Source organism: Elephantulus edwardii, unplaced genomic scaffold, assembly GCF_000299155.1.
Source record: "Elephantulus edwardii isolate Elephantulus edwardi_28Jun2011 unplaced genomic scaffold, EleEdw1.0 scaffold00035, whole genome shotgun sequence".
Lineage (NCBI taxonomy): Eukaryota > Metazoa > Chordata > Mammalia > Macroscelidea > Macroscelididae > Elephantulus > Elephantulus edwardii.
The window spans coordinates 114,770-134,847 of NW_006399785.1; the positions used below are offsets into that span (position 1 = coordinate 114,770).

The window sequence follows — 20,078 nt, forward strand, 5'->3', positions numbered from 1 at the left end:
TATATATAATCTAAGGTTCTGGCCATCACTGACTGTAACAACAAATTCAAATTTTTTTGTTATTTATTTTGAGATATCATTAATGAGTTATGTGTAGAGCTTCTGAGAAATTTCAGTTATTCATATCCACCAGCTGCCCATTGGGAGAAAAATGAAGCTAGTCAGCTCCCATTAAGATTTACAGTCTCAGAAACAAGAAGGCAGCAAGTTTGGTTTGTTAACTAGGTAGAAGGTCTTGTGGCACAAACAGTTAACATATTCACCTGCTAACTGAAGGTAAGAGGTTTGAATCCACACAAAGGCACTTTGCATAAAATTTCTGGTGATCCATTTCTGGAAATTAAGCCACTGAAAACCATCTATAGTATAGTTCTACTCTAATGTGTGTAGCTATGCATCAGAAGGCTGGACAATGTCTAAGGATGACAGAAGAAGGACAAATGCCTTTGAGTTGTGGTGTTGGAGAGGAGTGTTGAATATTTGGACTGTAAGAGAACAAACATGTCTGTCCTGGAGGGTAAACCCGGCTGCTTCTTGAAGGCAAGAATATTGAAGTTCTGTCTCATATACTCGGACATATAACCAGAAAGGAACTAGTCCTTGGTGAAAGAAGGGTGGAGGGACAAAGCAAGAGAAGAAGATGCTGAATGAAATGAATTGACTCAGTGACTAGGGTAATGGAGGTAGATGTGTAAGAGACAATTAATTGGCTCAAGAGAGAGCAGAGTTCAGAGCTGTTGTACGTAGAGTCACTATGAGTCGCAAGTGAAGGGCACATAACAACAATAACCATAACGATGTGCATGAGGACATACAATGCTGTGTGTCGTTGAGTCACAACTGACCCATAGGTGACCCTTCAATGAGTTTTAAGGGCAGTAAATCACACATGAGGAGATTGTCTATTGGATGTCAAGAGATGCTTTCAAATCAGTGGTAAAGAATTCAGATATTTATTTTGATACACCACTGGTTATCTCTCAACAGTCATCACCCAGAATCCTAACCTCCTCTTCCTAAGTGTGCCATTACCTCAGATCACTCTTGTTTCTGATAAACATGTTATTGTTGTTATAGATTATGTCGAGTCACCTGCATCTCATTGCGACCCTATGTACAATAGCTCTGAAACCTGCCCTATTCTGAGCCAGTCTCACTGATTCCAACACACCTACTCCCATGCTTCTACATGCCTGCTTTCAGATTTTCAATTGTTAAGTGTGGTGATGGTGGTGTTAGGTGTCATTGAGGCAACAACCACTCTAAGGGACCCTATGAGCCTATGATGGAAACCCTATGATGGGAACCTCTCCTATCATGCACCATCCTCATTTTCTCTGTTACGTTAGAGTCTGTTATTACTGTCTCTGTGTCAATCTATCTTGTTGCTTTCTCTCTTTCACTGATCCACTTTTGGCATATACAGAGACATATACTAGTTGTATATTTACCTTAATGTATTTTAGAAGGCTGCGTAAGCCCTGTGGTACTATGTAGATCCAACCGAGACATTCCCAAGATGGATCTGTAAATGTTTCAATCTCCAAGTCGCATAACACACTTAATTCGCCTTGCTTGTTCTCCTTGTACTTGACTAAGCGAGTGGTATAGTACTGCACAGCAAAGAAATCAGCGGTGCCTTTGATCATGCTCTGCTCTTCTTCTGTAAATGCTGGCAGTCTCGATGATGGATAGCCTTGTTTTTTACTCATGGAGGCAATCTGAGATTTGACAACTTCAGGATAATCACCATCAAGAAAAATGGGCTTAGCAAAGAGATCCATTTGGAAGGCCAAGGCTCTCTGAGCCGTTTCCTGATCAGCCACTGAATTGGGATCTGCCGGTTCAACCCAGGCAGTAAAAAGTGATAAGGACACCATGCCCTTTTGTTCTTTTCTGAATAAAGAATCATAGCTGTGCCAGCTTCGGGCATGTGCTTTAATCAAATTATGAACTGCCTGATAACCTCCAGTTCCAGTGTGAGGTACAGCTGGAGGAAAAATCCCCAAATCATATGCAAGCAGAGCATAAAGGTTGGGCTCATTTAAGGTGATCCAGTGCTTGACTCGATCACCAAAAGTACTGAAGCAGAACCGGGCATATTTGTCGAAGTATTCAATGATTTCTTCTGACAGCCAGCCTCCCTTGTCTTCTAAAGCCTGGGGCAAATCAAAGTGGAAAAGAGTCACAATGGGGATAACCCCGTTCTTCAACAAGTCATCAACAATTTTGTTGTAATAGTCAACACCTATGATAAAGGAAGAAAAAAAATGAGGAGAAAAATTACTTTTAGTATATTGGCAATAAATGATAACAAAGAACAGGACAGGGAGTCATTTTCTATGTGAGTTTGTTCAAAATAAGCTCCTTATGGGTCAACTACCACTTTCTAGAGAGTAAGCAAAATATTGCATTAGGTAATTCTATTGCCAAAGATCCCTTTTAAGATAGTGGTTCCTTTGTTTGTGTTTTTGTTTGTTTGCTGGTTGAGTTTATCTGTGTTGTTAAAAACAACAATAAGAAGAAAATAAAACACAAAGACCTCAACAAAAAACCCAAGTAGTCATCTCCTATGCATGACTCTGCTTCCCTTGGTGATACAGTGCTCAGTGTCTTACTAGTATTGTCAAGGGACCATGCAGTGGCACAGTCTTGACATTGCAGCCCACTCTACATGTCAGATTCTGAGTGCCTCTCCAGAGCTCTCTTCTTTGCTATGTTTCCCTTCTATCTAATTGTGCATCAATGATGTGGTACCAGTTGCATGGCATATGGCTGTAGATACCAGGTTTGGAAGGGTTGGAATAGTTAAGCATATAGATAATTTCTGAGGTCACAAATATGTTCTAAAATTGGTGATTACACAGCTGAACATAATGAAAAGCCTTTGAACTGTATGCTTTAAATGAGATAGAAATGAAATATTTCTTAAAAAGATTAGGAATTTTTTTTATAAAAAAGAAAATGAATAAAGACATTTACCCTTCACCTTGAAAAAAAGTGTTAAAAATTCAATGATGTCACTTTGATGAGAATGCTTTCTTTAGTCATCAAAGTTTTAGTTATTTACCCAGTTCCCCCAAATCCCTATGCATGCCAGACCTGCTTTATAACAGTGGTGTTATGCAATATTTGCCCTTTTGTGACTGAGATTTACACTCAGCATAATGTCCTCCAGGGTCATTCATGTTTGTATAATATTCTATGAGTGCCTTGTTTTTCAGTGTTGCATAGTATTTCATTGAGAAAAGAGGGGATACATAATACAAAATAAACACTGCATTGCAACAGATGAAGAAAAGAACTGTTTAAAAGAAATATATGATTAGGCATTATCTGTATGACAACAGTCTAGAATAAGACATAGAAAAATGAATGGGGGCTTAGAGGGAAAATTTGTGTTTTATTGACTATGCAAAGGCATATGTGCAGATTACAACAAATAGAGGCTAACAATGAGAATAGTGGGAATCCCAGAACACCTGATTGGGCTCATGTAAAACCTATACTTAGACCAGGAAGCAGCCATCAGAACAGGGCAGGAAACACTGTTTTATTCAAATTCAAGAAAGGAATGTGTCAGGGACAGATCCTTTCTCCATATTTTTTCAATCTGTATGCAGAACAGATCATCCAGGAGTCTGGGCTTTATGAGGATGAATCTGGCATTGAGATTGGAGGAAGATTCACCAAAAAGCTACGTTATGTAGATGATCCAACCTTGCTTGCTGAAACTGAGGAGGACTTGAAGCATTTGCTGCAGAAGGATTGCAGTCTTTGGTATGGATTGAAACTTAACACAACAAAGATTCTCACCCCTGGACCAACTATCACCATCATGATAGATGGAGAACGGCTTGAGACTGTTAACAATTTCATCTTGCTCCAATCTACAATCCACATTTTTGACACTAGCAGCAGTAAGGAAATCAAAAGGTGAGTTGCATTGATTGGGAAAGTTTACTGTCAGAGACCTCTACAGGGTGATGAAGAGCAATGATGTCAGTATAGAGACTAAAGTATATCTGATCCAGGCTATGGTCTTCACAATTACTTGCTGTACATTGGAGGGCTTCACAATGACTAAGGATAACAAAAGAAAAATTTATGCCTTTGATTTGTGGTGCTGGAGAAGAGTATTGAATGTACGTTGGACTGTCAAGAAACCAGGTTGCTTCTTGCAGGCAAAGATTTTGAAGCTTTGTCTCACATACTTGGAGCATGTATCCAGGAGGGACTAGTCCTTGGAGAAGGACATCATGCTTGGAAGGATGGAGGGTAAGCACAAGAGAGGAAGACCTTGGATGAGATGGATTGATGCAGTAACTGAGGTGATGGAGGTAGGTGTGTCAGAGGCAATGAGATTAGCTCAAGATAGGGCAGAGTTTAAGACTGTTGTTCATAGGGTCACTATAATTTGCAGGCAGCTCAAAGGCTCCTAAAAATACCAACAACATCAATAAGGTCATCATAAAGAAGAGTAAGAAATTAGGATTGGAGGAAGACCTATCAACAGTTTGTTATGCAGGTGACACAACCTTACTTACAGAAAACTAAGAGGACTTGAAATGTTTGCCACAATAAATCAAAGACTATAAATTTCAATATAGATGACATCTCAACATCAACAAGATAAAATTTCTTACCAATGGGTCAATAGGTAACATCTAGAAAGAAAGAAGATTGAAGTTGTCAACAATTTTATCTATCTTGGATCCAGTAGTTAAGAAATCAAAAGATGCATTGCATTGGTAAATCTGTTGTCAAAATCAAAGATGTTAAAGAGTAATGATGTCAGTTTAAAGTCTAAGGTTAATCCACTTCAAGCCATGGTGGTTTCATTTATTTGTTATGTATCTGAAAGTCAGATAATAACTAAAAATGACAGAAGAACTTATGCCTTTGAGTTATGATTCTGGAGAAGAGTACTAAATATCCCATGGACTACCAAGAGAACTAACAAATATGTCTTTGAGAAAGTACAGCTCTCCTTGGAGTGTTCCTTGGAGACAAGAATGTGACATTTGTCTCATGTATTTGAGACATGACAGCTCTCCTTGGAGTGTTCCTTGGAGACAAGAATGGTGACGTTTGTCTCATGTATTTGAGACATGTTGTGAGGAGAGGCTGGTCTTCAGAAAGGGAATCAGTCTCAGAAAAGTGTAGAAGAAGACCCTCAACAGATGGATTGACAAACTGACTATAGCAATATACTCAAGTACATCAGTGATGACAGGGATGGCACAGAATAATGCAAGTTTTAGATCCATCGGCCATGGGACCACTATTTAATTCAATGGTCAATTCAAGTAGTCAATTGAATGGCACCTAACAACAACAAGGTCATCATGAATCAAAGTCGAGCAGGAGTCATAGCGACCCTATGAACAAAAGGCCTAAAGCCCCTCTACAACTATCGACATTTATCAAAGTTCATAATCAATAAAATTCTTTTGTTTGCTTACCTTTTTGTCTCTACTCATTGCCATGGAGTTTTTACCAACTTATAGCTGACCCTCCACCAGATTTCCAAGTTTATAGATAACGTGGGAGAACAATCCACCTCCTGGTGAATTTTAACTCACAGAAAAACTCAGCCTTTGGGTTAGAGGTGCAAGTCTCTGTAAACCACTGCAGCAGAGCTCCTTGGAGGTATAATATGTATTCTTAGGCTCATTATAACATCTGCTTTTACGGTAGGTTTTGAATCAGGGAGTGCAATGCCTCCCACTTCATTTTTGTTTCTGAAAAGTGTTTTACTTATTCAGGGTCATTTGCCTCTCCAAATAGACAATTTCCCTTTGGGAAAGTCTGCTGTTAGGGACCTCTCCAAAGTACTGAAGAGCAATGGTGTCTCTCTGGTGGTTAAGGTGTGTCTGATGCAGTCCATGCTCTTTGCTATCACTTGTTATGCATCAGAAAGTTGGATAATTACTAAGGAGGATAGAAGGAGAATTGATGCCTTTGAGCTGTGGTACTAGAGAAGAGTATTGAGGATACCATGGACTGCCAAGAAAACAAACAGATTCATCCTGGAAAGGGTTAAACCGGGTGGCTCCTTGGAGGCAAGGATTCTGAGGCTCCCTCTAACATACTTTGGACATGTTGTAAGGGAGTTATGGGTCCTTGGAGAGAGACATCATGGTTGGTAGGGTAGAGGGACAGCACAGGAGGGGAAGGTCTGCTATGAGGTGGATTGATTCAGTGACTGGGGTAATCAGGATGGGTGTGTCAGAGACAGTGATTGGCACAGGACAGAGCAGAGTTTAGGGCTGTTGTACATAGGGTTGCTATGAGTCACAAGAGACTCAACGACATGTAACAACAACAAAAACATCGCCTTGAAAGATGAATTTTGTATCTGGATTGGGATTGTTTGAACACATAGACTGCTTTTGGTAGGACTGGCATTTTCACAATATTGAGTCTTCCTATCCATGAACAGGGAATGTTTTTCCCATTTATTTAGGTCTTTTATTGTGTCTTGCAGAAACGTTCTGTAGTTTGTTTTCCTTGTATAGTCCTTTTGTATCTCTAGTTAGGTTCACTCCTACATATCTCAATTTGTGTTTGGCTATTGTAAATGGTGATGGTTCCTCTTTGTCACTGTAGAGGAATCCTACTGATTTTTGGATATTAATCTTCTATCCTGCCACTCTACTAAATGCCTACTAGCTCTAACAGTTTGTTGTGGTTGTTGAGTCCTTGGGATTTTCTGTGTACAGTATCATATTATCTACATATAGAAATGGTTTCACTATCTCTTTGTCAATCTGGATGTCTTTACAATATTGAATAGAAGTGATGACAGTGGGTATCCTTGCCTGATCCCTGTTTGCAAGGAAAATGCTTTTAGTCTTTCTTCATTGAGAATGATGTTGGCTCTTGGTTTTGCATGCATAATGTTTCACGATGTTAAGGAAATTATCTTCTATTCCAGTTTTGCTGGTTATCGGGGAGGGAGATTTTATCAAATGTCTCTTCTACATCAATTGCTAAGATCATATGGTTCTTGTTATTTGCTTTGTTAATATGGTGAATTACGTTGATTGTTTTTCTTATGTTGAACCTTCCTTGCATACCTCTTATGAATCCCAGTTTTTCATAGTGAAGTTTTTATATGCTTTCAGATTCTATTGGCTAGGATTTTTTAAAGATTTTTACATCTATATTCATGAGAGATAGTGATCTGTAGTTTACTTTCTTGAGAATATCTTTGCCTGGTTTTGATATTAGGGCTATGCTTGCTTCATAGAATTAATCTGAAGGTGTTCCTTCTTTTCCAATTTTTTTTTAAATAATTTAACTAGAATTGGTGATAGATTCTTTCTGAATGTTTGGTAAAATTCAGCTGTGAAGCCATCTGGTCCAGGACTCTTCTTATGGGGAAGTCTTTTTATGACCTTTTCAATTCCTTCTTTTGTGATGGGTCTGTTCAAGTGTTTTCTATCTATTCCTTTCAGTCTGGGTAGGGCATGAGTTTCAAGGAATTTGTCTATTTCCTCTAGGTTTTCAAATTTATAAAAGTATAGCTTGTCAGAGTATTGTGATAATAACGATTTAATTTCATCTGGCTCTTTTGTGATGTTACCTCTATCCTTTCTTAATTGAGTTATCTAAGTCTTCTCATTGTTTTCCCCCTTTGGTTAAGTTTACCAGTGGTTTGTCAATTTTATTGGCCCTTTGGAAAAACCTGCTCCTTGTCTTATTGATGGTTTCAATTGTTTTTCTGTTTTCTATCTCAATGACTTCAGCTCTTGTTCTTAGTAACAAAAACAGCATGGTACTGGTACAATGACAAGCACATAGACCAATGGAACAGAGTTGGGAACCCAGAAATAGACCCAGCTATCTATGGTCAACTGATATTTGACGAGGAAATAAAACCTACCAAATTGGAAATGACAACCTCTTCAACAAATGGTGCTAGCAAAACGAAACTGCTACATGCAAAAAGCTGAAACAGGATCTACATCTCACACCACACACAAAAATCAACTCAGAGACCTGGGAGTAAAGTGCAAAACCATAAAGTTCATAAGAGACAAACTGTGGCCTAGCCTAAGATATAAAGAGACTGCTAAATACAACCAGAAAAGCACAATCTGAAGAGGAGAAAGTTAATGAATGTGACATTCTAAGGAATAAATCCCTGTGTACATCAAAAACTTTTCCCAGCAGGGTGAAAAGAAAACCTACCAACTGGGTACAAACATTTGGCAAGGCCATCTCAGATAAGAGTTTTATAATGATAGTTTACAGAATAGCCTTGGGCTTCCACAAAAAAAGACTGGTAACCTTATTACAAAGTTGACAAAAAACATGGAAAGAATTTTCACAGAGGAAGATATTCTAATGGCTAATAGACACATGAAGAAATGCTCTAAATCACTGACAAGTTAAGAGGTACAAACCAAGACCACAATGAGAGAAAATATCACTTCGGTAGCAGTAGCAAAGTTTAACAGAACAGCAAGTAATGTTGGAGGATGTGGTGAGATCGGAACTCTTATACAATGTTGGTGAAATTGTAAAATGGTACAACTATTCTGGGTTGTTTGACATTTCCTCAAAAAGCTGAATCTAGATATTCCATATGACCCAGCTATTCCATTGCTTATTCCAGTGCTATTTCTTGGGAAATATACCCCAAGTAAATGGGAACTGAGACACAAACGGAGACTTATACACCAATGTTCATAGCAGTGCTATTCAACATCATTAAGAACAGAGAAACAGCCCAAATGTCCATTCACAAATGAATAGATTGTGAAATTATTATACATTCACACAAAGTAGTACTACACACCGTGCAGGAGAAATGATTTTTATAAATTACTACCTAACTGGGAGGGACTGGAGAGCTTTATGCTGAGTGAACTAGCTCAGTTCTATAAAAACAAATACTGCATAAAACCATTAATTGTAGAATGAGTATGAGTATAAGGATCCAAGTGGTGGGTGTGAGGAGAGGGTGGATGCAGAGACGTGAGGGTGGGCAGGTTAGTTGTTGTTGTTGTTAAGTGCCATCAAGTCAAGCAGGACTCATAGTGACTCTATGAACAAAAAATATGAACCTTGTTCTGCACTGTGTCATTCTCATGCTTCCTGACATACAAGGGTCCCCTCTGTCAATCCACCTGGTTGAGAGTCTTCCTCTCCTTTGTTGACCCTCTACACTTTCTAACATCATATCCCTCTTCAAGAAATAATAGCACCTCCTAGCAACATGTCCAAAGTATGTTAGGTGAAGTCTCATCATTCTTGACTCCAAAGAGCACTCCATCTGCTCCATCTCCAAGACATACATGTTTGTTTTCTTAGCCACCCCATGGGATTTTTCAGTGCTCTTCTCCAATATCTCTGCTCAAAGACATCAATCCTCCCTCTGTCTTTCTAATTCATTGTCTAGCTCTCAGACACATAGCTAGTAATCAGAAAGACTATGGCTTGAGTCAGATACCCCTTAGTCATCAAACTGACATGACTACTCCTCAATAATTTGGAAAGGTCCCTAACTGCAGATTTTCCCATTGCAATGTGTCCCCTTATTTCCTGACTGCTTGTCCCAAGGGTATTAATTGTAGATGCTAGCAAGACGAAACTGTTGAGTGTTTCAATCTCCTCACCACCCATCATTACACTGCTTATTGGTCCAGCGCGTGAGGTGAGTGTTAATCATAAGGTCACACAATTTGATGGATGGGGATGGTGAAGGAAATCGGAAAGATCTGGTGTGACAATGTACTCAAACTTTGTAAACAAACCTGTATATTAACAATAAAACAAATGACCCAACATGTGTTATATAAAAGAAAGATCATTGTCCATCTAATTCACCTCTGGGTCTCCAAATTCTAAATCACTACTGGAAATTCAAAGAATAGTGAAATATTGGTTGGATGAATGAATGAATATCAATTCTAACGTATCTAAATAAAGCACTGAACCAAGAAAACTGTCTAAGTGTTTTTCCAGACCGACCAATCTCTTAAGTACATAAGGTCAACATGACACATCATTAGACATCATTACAACTTGAAAGTACCTAACAATATTATACGCTGGGCATACCTATATAAACAAGATAAAAACTATCCTCCCTTTCAAGTACCTTCAATTATATTTGGGACAACAAATACATAAGCAAATATAAGATAGCAATAAGAGTAAAGATAGTGAGAGTGCAGGGTGCTATGAAAACAAATGCTGAGAAGAATTGACCCCAAATATCAAGTTTGTAAGAAAAATTCTGAAAGCAACCTAGAGAATAGTTTCAAGAGTGGACTATGACTCCCACCTACAGTATAGCCCCATTACCTCCCCAACTCCTTCATTTACTAGCTCAAGTATCTTGGGTAAGCTCTTTGTCTTTGTGAATTTCCTTTCATCGTATAGAAATATGGATAACAAGAGAATCTGTCTTCAGTGAATTATTATGACTCAGAGTGACCTATGAACAACAGATCTGAACGCTTTTCTATCCTGTGCCATCCTCCCAGTTTCTGACATACTCAATCTCATTGCTTCAGTCATTGTGTCAATCCACTTGATTGATAAGCTTTTTTATCCCCATTGAACAAAGGAAGAAATTGAGGTTCACAGAGTGAGGACCACAGATAAAGTCATAATGCGGTCAAATGGCACAGTCAGCCTTTAAACCGGTCCACCTCACTGAAAACACTGAGCTATTCCCACAAAAGATTAGTAGCTCTTTGTGTGTATTAGTGCTTAAAAAAATTTTTTAAAAAGACTTAGGGACTGTGTAACTAGCCTTAAAAACCTCTCCATTTACAGCTGAGTCACAGTGAAGGTTTCATTTCCATATTTTTCTGATTCTGGAATTGGGGTTTTTTATAATATCAGTGCTTTACCTCTTATGCGCATCATTAGATATGACACAATCATTAACGGAGACCAATCAATATATTTCGAGCAACATAGTAATCCTCTATTGTTTAGAAGATAAATTTTAAACAGAATAATTTTTATATTTTTTTCTTAATCATCAGCCAAGTGAGAGCAACAGAGCATGGTGTGGTGAATATTTCACATCTCAGAAATGAACATTTTACTTCTGATTATAAAGCTTATTCATAGCTGCAAGGAAATTTTTTCTCTATAACATTGTGGAGTGAGGGTTTTAAGGTATGCCTCCAAAATCAGACATCTCGGCCATAAACAAGTCACTGGCCTCTATTTACCCAAATTTTCTCTTCTATAAAATGGAATAGTCATACTGCAACTTCAATGTAGCTTGAATTGTGTGAGAACAAAGTATCAATGAGTTATTGTTCTTGTTAGGGGCCGTTTAGTCAAGTATGACCCATATGAACAACAGATAGTGATCCTATGAAGAACAGATCTCAGCCCTGTCCTAGCCTGTGCCATCCTCACACTTCCTGACACAAGAGCCCATTGCGGCCATCACTTTGTCAATCTAACTGGTTGAGAGTGTTCCTCTCCTTTGCAGACTCTCTTTTTAAGCATGATGTCCCTCTCTAAGAAATATTCGTGCTAGCAACATGCTCAAAGTATGTGAGATAAAACTTGACCACCTTTGCCTCCAAGGTGCACTTTCTCCAAAACATATTTGTTTGTTCTTATGGAAGTTCATGAGATGCTCAGTATTCTTCTCCAACACCATAGCTCAAAGGCATCAATTCTTTTGATGTCATCCTTATTCATTGTCCAGCTCTCAGATGCATAGAAAGTGATTTCAAAGACCATGACTTAAAAAAAAAAAGACCATGACTTGAATCAGATGTGCTTCCGTCCTTAAACTGACATCATTACTCCTCAACCATTTGGAGAATTCTGTGACTGCAGACTTTTCTAGTGCAATACGTGTCCTGACTTCCTAACTGCTAGTACCAAGAGGGTTGATTGTGGATCCAAGTAAGATGAAATTGCTTATATATACAATCTTTTCTCCATCTATAATGATGTTGCCTATAGGTCCAGTGGTAAGAATTTTTGTTTTCTTGATGTTGAGACATAACTCATATTGAAGGCTATATTCTTTAATCTTCTGCAACAAGTGCTTCAAGTTCTTCTCATTTTTAGCAAGCAAGATTGTGTCATCTGCATAACCAGGTTATTGATGAGTCTTCCTCTGATCTTTATTCCACATTCTTCTTCATAGAGTCCTAGCTTCTTGAATAATTTGCTCAGTACACAGATTGAGTAGGTATGGAGAGAGAATACAACCCTGATGCACTCCCTTCTTAATTATAAACCATGTGGTGTTCCCTGTCTCTGTTCACACAATGGCCTTTTGGTCTAGGTCTAGGTTCCACATTAGCACAATTAAATGCTCTAGGATTCTCATTCTTCTCAGTGTTAGCCATAACTTGCTATGATCCACACAGTCAAATGCCCTTGCATAGTTTACAAAGCATAAACTGACCTTTTTCTAATGTTCTTTACTTTCCACCAGCATACATTTGACTTCAGCAATGATATTCCAGGTGTCACAGCCTCCTCTCCTAAGTCCTACTTGAACTTTTTTTCTATCTATGTACTATTCTAGCTATTTTTTAATGATATTCAGCAGTGTTTTACTTGCATATGATAGTAATGATACTATTTGATAGTTTCTGCATACTGTTGGATACCTTTCTTGGAAAAGATCTTTTCTCTCCGTAAAGGTTTATTTAACATTATTTATCAGTTTGGCACAATTCAGTGATATATTAGTCTTTGACTGATTGCATTTTTTAAATAATTATTTTATTTTAACAAAAATTTACAGAAAAGTTAGATTTTCATTCATTCATTGTAGCACAATTTACCCACTTTCTCCCTTCCTGCTCCCCATGTTGACTTTTTTTATACTAGCTTATTTACAAAATTCAAATACACTATTTTTGAAAACTGAGTCTTCAAATTTCCCTATCCCTCACCCATCATATTGTATAACTACATGATTAATCCCCCGTCCCTCTGCACATTCTCATCCCTCTGCTTCCACCCTCCTCACCCCCCTTGGATCCTAATGCTCATTCTAAAATAATGATTTTATATTATATTTGTCCTTGTGGGACTGAGTTAGTTCATTCAACATAATGCTCTGCAGTCCCTCCCAAATTAGGTAACAATTTGCAAATCCATTGCTTCTGCATACTGCATAATATTCCACTGTGTGAATGTACCATAATTTCTCGATACATTCATTTGCTGTTGGACATCTGGGCTGTTTCCATGTTCTTGTGATGGTAAATAATGCTACTACAAACATTTGTGTACAAGTCTCTATTTGTGCCTCAGTTCTCATTTTCTCAGGGTATATTCCAAGTAGTGGAATAGCTGGGTCATGTAGAATTTCTTTGTCAAGCTTTTCGAGGATGTGTCAAACTGTCTTCCAGAACAGTTGCACCATTTTACAATGCCACCAAAAATGTACAAGAGTTCCTTTCTTACCAATATCTTCTCCAACACATATTACTTACTGCTCTATTAAGATTTGCCACTGTTCCTGGAGTGAGATGGTATCTCATTGTTGTTTTGAATTGCATCTCTCTTATTGCCAGTGATTTGGAGCAATTCCTCATGTGTCTATTGGCCATTAGAATATCTTCTGTGAAAATTCTTTCCATGTCTTTTGCCCATTTTGTAACTAGGTTACCAGTCTTTTTCTTGTGGAGGCTCAGAAGTATTCTGTAAACTTTTGTTATAAGACTCTTGCTTGAGATGGTGCTACCAAATGCTTGTTGCCAGTCGGTAGGTTTTCTTTGATAATTTGCTACCAGTTGTTGTTATTGTTATGTTTTATCAAGTCTGAACCAACTGAAACTCCAGGGTATTATCAGAGCTACTAAATCTCAAGAGAGGACATTGTTCATCTTTGTCTTACAGAGTAGCTGATGGTTTTGAACCCCTAGCCTCTAGATTGGTAGCATATCTTCTTACTAATAGCCCACCAGAAATTCCTGCTGCCATTATGAGGATCATAAAACTTGGCCTTGTTCTGATTCTGGACGTTTAGGAAAGAACTGATTATACTCAAGATTACAACTTCCCTAGCTTACTTTTTTAGCTGATTCTGCCTTGTTTTAATCCTGAAGCTACACTCTTCCTCATAGAGTTCAGCTTCTCAGATAATTTGTTCAGCATACAGATTGAATAGGTATGAGAGACAATCCAACCCTGACACACTCCCTTCCCAATCCCAAACTATACAGTGCTCCCTTGCTCTGTTCACACAACAGCCTCCTGCGCAATCAAGTGCTCTGAGATTCCCATTCTTCTCAGCCACAACTTGTCATGATTCACACAGTCAAATGCCTTTGCATAGTCACAAATAGAAAATACAAATAGAAATTCTTCTGGTATTTGTTACTTTCAGCCAGGATCCATCTGTTATCAGCAATACTATCCCTGGTGCCATGAACTTTTCTAAATCTTGTTTAAAGTTCTGGCAGTTCCTTATCTATGTACTATTCCAGCCATTTCTGAATGATCTTTAGCAGTATTTTGTTTGCATGTGATATTGATGATATTGTTCAACAATTTCCACATTCAGTTAAATCACGTTTCTTAGGAATGGGGATAAATATTGACCTCTTCCAATTTGTTGACCAGACAGCCATTCTCCAAATTTCCTGGCAGAGACTGGTGAGTGCTTCCAAGGCTGCATCCATTAATTGAAACAAGTCAATTGGTATCCCATCGATTCCTTGGACCCTATTTTTTCCCCAAAGCCTTCAATGCAACTTCTCCTTCCTCCTTCATTACTATTGGCTCCTGTTCATAGGGTACTTCCTGAGATTTTCCAGTCATTCAATTCTTTCTGATACAGTGTGACCCTGTGTATTCCCTAAATCTTCTTTTGATGATTTCTGAATTTCTGGGCTTGATGCTTTTCAGGATTGCAGTGAAACTCATCAATAACTTGCATTATGCAGATGACACAACCATGCTTGCTGAAAGTGAGGAAGGCTGGAAGTATTTGTTACAGATGATCAAAGAATGCAGCCTTTGGTATGAATTGCATCTCAAAGTCAGAAAAACAAAGATTCTTGCCAATGGACTGATAAGCAGTGTCACGGTGGGTGGAGAGGGGATTAAAATTGTCAACAACTTCGTCTTCTTGAATTCACAATTTACATCATTGGTACCAGCAGTCAAGAAATAAGGAGATGCATTGCGATTGGAAAATCTGCATTTAGGGACCTTTCCAAATTCTTGAGAAGTAGTGATGGCAGTTTAAAGATTAAGGTGCATCTGATTCAGGCTATAGTCTTTCCGATTCCTAGCTATGTGTCTGAAAGCTGGACAATGAATAAGGATGACAGAAAAAGAATTGACTCCTTTGAGCTGTGGTGTTGGAAAAGAGTTCTGAAAATCCCATGGACAGCCAAGAGAAAGAACAGCTATGTCTTGGAGAAGATGCAGCCAGAATGCTCTTTGGAGGCAAGAATGTTTAAGGCTTTACCTAACATACCTTGGACATGTTGCTAGGAGATGGTATTCCTTGAAGAAAGACTTGATAATGGGAAGGGTGGAGGGTTGGCGAAGGAGAGGAAGACGCTCAACCAGGTGAACTACTCCAATGGGCCCTTGTGTGTCAGGAAGTGTGGGAATGGCACAGGATAAAACAAGGTTCAGATCTTTTGTTTATAGGTTCATTATGAGTTGCGCTAGACTTGATGACACCTAACAGCAACAACTGCCTTGTCATGAACCATCCTCTTTATTTCTAATGTGTTTAAGCCCATCATTACAAATGGTGTGTCAATACATTTTGATAGAAATCTTTCTCTTTCTTTGACCTTCCACATTTCCCAACACCTTGTGCTTTACAAAGAACTGTCTCCTCCAGATAACTAGCCCAAGTATGTGAGATGAAGTGAAATGAAATTGTTGCTGTTGCTTTGTTAGGTGCCATTGAGTCAATTATGACTCACAAAAGCCCTATGAACAACAAATCTAGATCCTCCTAAATCAACCGTTAACTATATTAACAGGGACTTTCTTTTTATTGAATGTTTGTGAAGTTGCAAGCATATAGTATCAGAGTTTTCCTATTCGGGGTCATACCTTTATAAGGTTGTGTCACCAATTTCTTTAATCACCCCATTCTCTTTTGCCACACTATCTATATTAGTTTCCTAATTGCTGCTATAAAAAATTACCAGAAACTTAGTGGTCTGGAATAATGCAAATATATGAGATGGAAAATGGTTCTTACCAGGTTAAAAATGAAAATGTTGCCTGGGCTTCCCTCTCTTTAGAGGCACTAGAGAATAACCAGTTCCTATGCCATTCCCAGATGCAATAAGTGGATCTCATTCCTTAACACATGATCCCCTCTATTTTCAAAACCTTGAAATGCAATATATCCTCCCTCTAATATCTGCTTCCATCCTTACATCTCTTCATTTTGGCTTTCTCCACAAGACTCATCAATAGCCTGCATTATGCACATGACACATCTTTGCTTGCTGAAGGTGAGGAGGACTTGAAGGACTTGCTGCAGAGAATTACAGAATACAGACTTCAATATGGATTGCATCTCAACATCAAGAAAATAAAAATTCTCTCCACTGGACCAGTAGGCAATATCATAATAGATGGAGAAAAAGATGTGGCTGTCAACAACTTCATCTTACTTGGATCCACAATCAACATCCTTGGTTCTAGCAGTCAAGTGATCAGGAGACATACCACCCTAGGATATTCTACAGTCAGGGACCTTTCTAAATTATTGAAGAGCAATGATGTCAGTTTATGAACCAAGGTGCATCTGCCATGGTCCTTTTTAATAACTTGCTATGAATCCAAAAACTAGACAATTAATAAGGATGACAAGAGAAGGATTGACGCCTTTGAAGTCTGGTGTTGGAGAAGAGTACTGAATACTCCACAGACTGCATCCAAAATGTTCCTTGGAGGCAAGATTATAAACCTTTATCTCAAATACTTTGGGCATGTTGCTAGGAAAGGTTATTCCTTGGAAAGAGACATCATGCTTAGAAAGGTGGAGAGTTGATGAAAGGGAGGAAGACCTTCAACCAGGCGAATTGAAACAGTGTCTGCAGCAATGGGATTGAGTGTGTTGAGAAGTGTGAGGATGGCACAGGATAGGACAGGGTTCAGATCTATTGATATAGGATTATTGTAAGTCATACTCAAGTGGATGGCACCTACCAACACAACAAGTAATTCTCATAATTGGGTCCTGTTAATTATATCAGGTCCACTCTGGATAATCTAGTTGTAAAAATACATCTTATGATGTATAGTAATATCTTCACCAAATTTGAAGTTGAGCACATAGCTATTTTGGGAGAGTTGATATTCAGCCCACACACTCTGATAACCTAGTGGGTAGGGAGTTGCACTGTCAACTCAAAAACAGGTAGATCAAGTTCACAAACAACATCAAGGAAGAAAGATAAGCCATCTCTTCTTGTGCAACTTGTCGTCTCTGAAAACTCATTGGAGAATCAGCTATGACCAGTTCAACAGCTCACACAAGACGCTGTCCAACATAAAGAAATTGACAAAAGTTTTTGTCTTGAATGAATAAACAGCTATCTCTAATGAATGCATTCATATTTTAAATAATACATTGAAGAAGAAAATATTATGACATTCTGTATGAGCATTCCTTTTTATCATTTTTAAAGCTGAAATAGCCTCTTAACAATTTGAAATTTACAATTGGTAGCAAATATTAAGACATAACTGAAGAGTAGAGAAATAAAAAAAATATGTGATTGCATTTGTTAACGAAATCCCTTCTTGTTAAACTTTGAAAACTTGACACTTAAAAGAGAAAGATTGTATAGCAATTCCATTTTGTAAAAATGGAATTCCAGTTAGGGAAGTCTTTTACAAGTTTCCAAATGTCCTAAAATCAAACTTCAAAATAAGTAGTCAAATACATGCAAAAGTACAAATTCTTTGACAAGGATACTGACCAGGGAGTTCTAACTTTACATAGTGTCTGAGAAATGGTTTAAAAGAGGGGGGTAAACCACCAATGACTGCCTTTCTGAGTTAAAACAGTTCCATTTGCTTCAACAGATCATTGCAAGAGAACCTCCAACGCCCTGTTGTTCAGGGGAACATCTGTACTGCTAATCAGCTATGACACTACAGGAAGTCTCTGGGTGATGCAAATGATTAAGCCCTAGGATAGTAATTAAAAAAATAAATGAAGGTTCAAATCCACCTCAGGACAGCCAGAAGGAATGACCTTCTGATCAACTCCTGAAAGATCATAGACGTTGAAAACCATACAAAGCACAGTTTCATTCTCACATGGAACTGCACGACCAATGAGGGGCCAAGACTTGAGATCAACTCCACAGCAATTAGCAATGGTGTATTTTCACCAAAGCTGGGGCTGCTCATAACGGCTAAATGCTGGGGATTTGTGACTGCTCTGCCTCTGTGAGCTTTGCCTTCAGTTGGTTTTATTAAGCGTGATATGTTGACATATTGCAAAGGTTCATAATCCCCAGTCTGCAAATGTTGGAGCCAGAAAATGCTCAGGAATGCTGGATTTTTCCAAAGGTTACACTAAGCATAGACCATATATTAATACTTCCAGTGAGTCTAGGTCAGTATCCATTAATCAGACACACTAATATTTCCACAGTAAAATACATAACTATTCTCACCCAAGTGAAATAACCTGAAATTATGTAAAAGTTTCACATCAATCCAGCTTTTGCTGCCAAGTTAGTTTTAGAAATAAAGTTGAAGGAAGAAAAAGAAATCTTTCTGTATTCAGAGCCCTTAGAATTTAAAAATTTTAAAAAGCTATAATAAGCCAGTATCTGTAAGTTTCTGAGTGATACAAGTGTTAATAAGCCAACTAAAAGGTTAAAAATTCACACCTACCCAGAGACATCTCAAAAGATCAAAAGATCTGTTTCAAAAAAGCTCAGTCATTAAAAGTTCTGTAGAGCACAATCTGACTTTGACAAACATAGCATCGTCATAAGTTTAGTAACAAATTCAACTGAAGTTTGTGGTTATTGTTGTTATTGTACTTAGGTGTGATTGAGTCAAGTACAACCCATAGCAACCCTATGAACAACAGATCTGAATCCTGTCCTATCCTGTCCCATCCTCACACTTGTTGAGACACTAGAGCTCATTGTGGCAGTCACTGTATCAATCTATCTGGGGTCTTCTTCTTCTTTACTGACCCTCTGCCTTTCTGAGCATCATGTCCTTCTCCAAAGAAAAGTCCCTCCTAGCAACATGCTCAAAGTACGTAAGATGTAGCTTTACTGTGTTTCCCTCCAAAGAGCACTCAGGCTGCACCCTCTCCAAGGCATGTTTTTTATTATTTTGGCAGTCCATGAGATCTTCCGTATTCCTCCAAAACCACAGCTCTAAATCATCAGTTCTTTTGCTTTCATCCTTGTTCATTGTCCAGCTCTCAGAGGCATAGCAAGTGATCACAAAGACCATGGACTGAATCGGACGCACCTTAGTTCTCAAACTGATGTCATTGCTCCTCAATAATTTGAATAGGTCTCTCACTGTAGACTTCCCCAGTGCAATGTGTCTCTTTATTTCCTAACTACTGCTACCAAGGGTGTTGAATATGGATTCAAGTAAGATGAAGTTGTTGACAGTTTCAGTTTTTTCTCTATTATGATGCTTCAGTCCAGTGGTAAGAATTTTTATTTTCTTGACATTGAGATGCAATCCATATCGAAAACTGCATTGTTAGATCTTCTGCAACAAGTGGTTCAAGGCTTCTTCACTTTCAGCAAACAAGATTGTGTTATCCATGTAATGTATGTTATTGATGAGTCTTCTTCTGATCATGATGCCATATTCTTCTTCATAGAGTCTGGGATTCCAATAATTTGCTCAGAATACAGATTGAATAAGTATGGAGAGAGAATACAATCCTGATGCAACACCCTTCCCCCTTTTTAATTTTAAACCATGTAGTAAGGCATTCTTTCTTAACAATTTCTAATTTTCCTACATTCATGGCTCTCACATTCCATGTTCCAATCACTAGGGTCTGCTTACAACTGTTCCTCCTCCTTTGTATTTCCATACTTGATAGTTCTACCTAGGTTGCCCTTTCTGTTAGTCTG

At 38.3% G+C, this 20,078-nt stretch overlaps 1 protein-coding gene across 1 annotated transcript in view; it reads right to left on the bottom strand.

Moving 5' to 3' along the window:
* Nucleotides 1–20,078, bottom strand: part of LOC102853288 (cytosolic beta-glucosidase-like) — a gene marked incomplete at its 3' end in the record, with an annotated part of 126,508 nt that overhangs the window by 910 nt on the left and 105,520 nt on the right. The window contains exon 3 of the mRNA XM_006884528.1: nt 1,452–2,248. Coding sequence (XP_006884590.1) covers nt 1,452–2,248 — 797 coding nt within the window. The remainder of the gene's footprint in view (nt 1–1,451; nt 2,249–20,078) is intronic.